Here is a 5,605-nt window from a genome sequence, read left to right on the forward strand (position 1 = left end):
GCTTTTTTCCTCCGCTTTGTTGTCGTGTTTTTGTTGCCTTTTCATCACACTTTTCGTCACTTTTTGTGTTGCTTTTCCGGCACATTTTTCTTCTCTTTTCATCCTCTTTTTCTCGCCATTTTGATGCTTTTCTTTTTAGCTTTTAGATTTGGGTAAAGCTCGGTTAAGGCGGGACATATGGCCAGTCCGCCCCTGGTTCATATAGACATGGAGAGGTCACTACATTGAGTTTAGATTCACATTTTGGTTGAATCCTGTCTAAAACTAGCTTCTTTTGCTGTTTTTGTCCTTGTTTCCGTGGCACAGCTGCGTGTTTCCCAGGTGTGGCCCAGACTTCTGCTCCGTCAGCATGTTTTAAGGACGCCGCCATCGTGGGAACGGCGCCGATGTGTCCAAGGCTCCTGGGTCTTATCGGTTTCCCTGAAGTGGAGGAGTTTATAAAGAGCAGCGGGGCCGGGTTCCTGAAACTGGATCCAAAATGTCCGCCCTCCGAGCCACCGTGAGTCTGGTGCTGCTGCTGCTGCTGAGCGCGGCCCCGTCCCGGGCTGGAGACGCTCAGGTGAGACCGACTCCGACCCGGGTGGTTTCCATGGTTCCATTCTGAGACTTGTTTTCGATACTTTAACGATACTTGTTTTTACAGATATCTGATACCGATACTTGAATATATTTGTCGAGTAGAACCAGAAAACAGAACGATAATGTGTGGAAGATCTGCACTTTAACAATATCAGTTCATCTCCAACGTCAAAATGGGGAATAAATTGGGAAAATGGTGGGAAATAGGGAAAGTAATATTTACTATATTCACTAAAAATGACGGAAAAACTTGGGAAAACGAGAAAAAATGGGGACAAAAATGTGACAAAAAAGTGATAAAAAATTACAAAAAATTGATGAAAAAATTGACCAAAAAAAGGACAAAAAATGACAAGAAATGACAAAAATTTGATAAAAAATTGACGGAAAAAATACCAAAAAAAATGACAAAAATCTGACAAAAATGTGATAAAAAATTACAAAAAAATTGACCAAAAAAATGATTAAAAAAATGATTAAAAAATGACAAAAATTCGATAAAAAATAACGGAAAAAAATTACAAAAAAAAGACAAAAATGTGACAAAAAATGACAAAAATTTGATAAAAAATTTGATAAAAATTTGATAAAAAAATTGACAAAAATGTGACAAAAATGTGATAAAAATGTGAAAAAATGACTAAAAAATGACAAAAAATGTGATAAAAAATTGGTAAAAAAATGGATGAAAAAATTACAAAAAAAATTATACAAAATGACAAAAAATTCATAAAAATAATGACCAAAAAAAAGACAAAAAAATGACAAAAAATGACAAAAAATTGATAACAAATTTACGAACAAAATGACAAAAAATTGATAAAAAATTTACAAAAAAAATTACAAAAATGTGACAAAAAATGACAAAAATTTGATAAAAGAATTGACAAAAAAGGACAAAAATGTGACAAAAAGATGGATGAAAAAAATGTGACAAAAAATGACAAAAAATTGATAAATAAAAATGACGAAAAAAATGACAATAAAATGACAAAATGTGACAAAAAAATACAAAAATTTGATCAAAAGTTGACAAAAAATGATCAAAAAAATGACAAAAAAATGACAAAAAATGACAAAAAATGACAAAAAATGACCAAAAAAATTACAAAAAATTGATAAAATACCACAAATAAATTGGATTAAAAAAAATAGTGGAGAAAATTTTAGAAAAAAACTGGAAAAATTATTTATTTGAGCAGGTGACTTCCTTTACTGGACCAAAAGCAACAAAACTTGTATCTAAAGGTAAAACATTTTCTTTCGGTTCCTGCTTTAGATTTTTTTTATCGTTTAACGGAGCCCAGCTCACCCTGTCGGACACCGAGGAGATCTGAGAGGCTCCATACGATTCACAGCTAGAAGGTCCCGGGTTCAACTCCCACCTGGACGGGGCCTTTCTGTGGAGTTTGCATGTTCTCCCTGTGTCTGTGTAGGTTTCCTCCGGGTACTCTGGTTTCCCCTCCCAATAAAAACATGTACAATAGGCCAGGATGAATGTGCGTGTGCGTGAAAGCAAGTAAAGTTCTTATTTTCTTTTCTTATCTTTTTCTTCTTTTTCTCCGTGACCAGTGAAAAAACTCTGCAACCAGTCTCTAACCCTGACCTTGTGTCCAGGAGCCGTCCGTGTCCGAGCTGCTGTGGAGAGCCAACAAAGACGTGGGTAAGATTAACCTCTCACAGCCAGTGGATCAGTAAACCTTCAAATACTCAGTAATAAAAGGTTTGTTCTTTCCCCACAAAAAGTTCCATAATGCACCTTTAAAGGAACAGGCCACTGTTTTTACATACTGAGATATGTTCTTACCTGAGCTTTGACGAGTTCTTTAGGACCTGTCTGATCTTCCCCCGTGCCTTCAGTCACGTAAACACAGCGCAGACGGCGTTAGCATTTAATTTTTTTGCCAAATTTGTGTCAAATTTGTGTCACATTTTTGTCATTTTTTTGGCAAATTTTTTATCACATTTTTGTCATTTTTTCGTCACAATTTTTTTATTTTTTGTCACATTTTTTTCATTTTTTTTTGGTCAATTTTTTTTCATTTTTTTGTCACATTTTTGTCATTTTTTTGTCACATTTTTTATCACATTTTTGTCATTTTTTTGTCATTTTTTGTCAATTTTTTGTCATTTTTTTGTCACATTTTTTATCACATTCGTTTGTTTTTTGTGTAAATTGTAGCACTTTGAGATGTGTTCTTCATATGTAAAGTGCAATATAAATAAAATTTATTATTATTATTATTATTCACATTTTTGTCATTTTTTCTTCAATTTCTTTGATTTTTTTGTCACATTTTTGTCATTTTTTTGTCACATTTTTGTCTTTTTTTTCATCCATTTTTTATCACATTTTTGTCAATTTTTTGTCAATTTTTTGTCAAATTTTTTGTCAAATTTTTTGTCAAATTTTTTATCACATTTTTGTCATTTTTTCTTCAATTTCTTAGATTTTTTTGTCACATTTTTGTCACATTTTTGTCAATTTTTTGTCAATTTTTGTCAATTTTTTGTCAAATTTTTTATCACATTTTTGTCATTTTTTTGTCAATTTATTTTTTATTGATTTTTTATTTTTTTGTCATTTTTTGTCAATTTTTTGTCATTTTTTTGTCACATTTTTTATCACATTTTTGTCATTTTTTCTTCAATTTCTTTGATTTTTTTGTCACATTTTTGTCATTTTTTTGTCACATTTTTGTCTTTTTTTTCATCCATTTTTTATCACATTTATCACACGCCGTCTGCGCTGTGTTTACGTGACTGAAGATCAGACAGGTCCTAAAGAACTCGTCAAAGCTCAGGTAAGAACATATCTCAGTGTGTAAAAACGGTGGCCTATTCCTTTAAGGCAAGTTTATTTGCAGAGCACAACGGCAATTCAAAGTCAAATCAATCCATGAAACATCGAGATAGAAATAAATTAATTACAGTAGAAAGCAAAGGCGCCTGTGTCAAACTTCAGCCGGATTTGAGGTTCGTCTCACATCCTCATGAAAACGGCTCCAGAGTTTAGCTTTAGCCTCAGCGTGTTTAGTCCTGACTCTGGGAGACCGGAGCGCTGGACTAATGTGGCGGCTCTGATTGCAGTGCGTTCGGACGCCGAGCCCCTGGTGGTGGACGACATCGCCTACGTCTCCGAGTCCGAGCGGAACGCCGACCCCTGCACCTCCGGCGGCTGCATGTGGCCCAAGTCTGCGGACGGCAGGGTCTACGTGCCCTACACCATCGCCTCGCACTTCAGTGAGATGCCCCTCTGACCCCCCCCAGTGGTCACTTTAACCACAACCCAAGATTCAGTCACGACATTCTGACATAGGGCCTCGTTTGCTCGTTGATAAAAAAAAGACAAAAAAAATGACAAAAATCTGACAAAAATGTGATAAAAATGTGAAAAAAAGACAAAAAAATGACGAAAAAAATGACTAAAAATGTGATAAAAAATTACAAAAAAATTACAAAAATGTGACAAAAAAATGAAAAAAAATTGAAAAAAAATTGACAAAAAAAAAGATTAAAAAATGACAAAAATTTGATAAAAAATAACGAAAAAAATGACAAAAAATGTGACATAAAAAAGACAAAAATGTGATAAAAAATGTGATACAAAATTGACAAAAATGTGATAAAAATGTGAATTTTTTTTGAAAAAAGACAAAAAAAATTGATAAAAAATTGATGAAAAAATTGACGAAAATAAAGACAAAAAAATGACGTTTCCTCGTTATCCAGAGTGTTGCTGATTTCTGGAGATATTTTTTTGTGTGTAATTCATGCAGTTCTTATGTTTGAAGAGTTCCGTGGCGCTAGGCTAATGCAAGGCTAGTGCATGTCTATGGTATCAGCTAGCCTGCATTAACCCCTTAACTCCCACAGTTTCTCCAGTTTGGCTTTACCCCAGTCCAAAAGCTTCTGGAAAAAAGCTGTGAAAATAGCAACAAAACTGAGACGAAAACAGTGATGGAAATGTGACAAAAAAGCGAGAAAACATTGACAAAAAGTGATGAGAAATTGATGAAAAAGTGGCAAAAAAATGACAAAAATGGCATAAAAATGGCACAAGAAATTGACCAGAAATGGACGAAAAAATGATAAAAAATTGATAAAAAATTGACGAAAAAAATGTGATAAAAAATGACAAAAAAATGACAAAAACTTTATAAAAACTTTATAAAAAAATGACAAAAAATGACTAAAATGTTATTCAAAAAATGACAAAAATGTGAAAAAAAATGACATAAATTTGATTTAAAAAATGACAAAAATGTGACAAAAAATGACAAAAATTTGATAAAAATGTGACAAAAAATGACAAAAATTTGATTAAAAAAATGACAAAAAACGACAAAAAAATGACCCAAAAAATGACCAAAAAAAAGACAAAAATGTGACAAAAAAATGACAAAAAAGTTACAAAAATGAGTTGAATTCCCAACAAAAAAATTATCTGATGACGTGAGGAAAAAGATCCTCTCGGTTCAGGCGGGAGTTAAGAGGTTAAAAACAGTGTGACCCACAGAGCACCTGAGTCACTTATAACACCAGACTAACCATATAAATGTCTGTGTCCATAGAGTCATTTAAAATAACTTATATTTCAGCAGCATCAGCTTCCTGGTTGTATAAGCTACGCGGTGGTCGGAGTGATCTGAGAGAAAATAGTCCCTCAAAACTCGATCATTCATGTGATGCAGGTCAGTTATATTCCAAACATGACTCTATGGACACAGACATTTATATGGTTAGTCTGGTGTTATAAGTGACTCAGGTGCTCTGTGGGTCACACTGTCTTAACCTCTTAACTCCCGCCTGAACCGAGAGGAGCTTTTTCCTCACGTCATCAGATTTTTTTTCCATAATTTTTTTGTTGGGCATTCAACTCATTTTTGTCATTTTTTAATCACATTTTTGTCGTTTTTTTGTCATTTTTTGTCACATTTTTATCACATTTTTTTCATTTTTTTGTCATTTTTTGTCACATTTTTATCACATTTTTGTCATTTTTTGTCATTTTTTTGTCATTTTT

At 33.1% G+C, this 5,605-nt stretch overlaps 1 protein-coding gene across 1 annotated transcript in view; it reads left to right on the forward strand.

Moving 5' to 3' along the window:
• Positions 1 to 478: 478 nt before the first annotated feature.
• The window catches only part of LOC306982829 (hatching enzyme 1.2-like), a gene marked incomplete at both ends in the record, with an annotated part of 9,427 nt that continues 4,300 nt past the window's right edge, over positions 479 to 5,605 (forward strand). Inside the window, 3 exons of the mRNA XM_079583279.1 lie at positions 479 to 559; positions 2,197 to 2,242; positions 3,670 to 3,822. Coding sequence (XP_079439405.1) covers positions 479 to 559; positions 2,197 to 2,242; positions 3,670 to 3,822 — 280 coding nt within the window. The remainder of the gene's footprint in view (positions 560 to 2,196; positions 2,243 to 3,669; positions 3,823 to 5,605) is intronic.

The sequence above is a fragment of the Gobius niger genome (genome assembly GCF_951799975.1).
Source record: "Gobius niger genome assembly, contig: SCAFFOLD_36, whole genome shotgun sequence".
Lineage (NCBI taxonomy): Eukaryota > Metazoa > Chordata > Actinopteri > Gobiiformes > Gobiidae > Gobius > Gobius niger.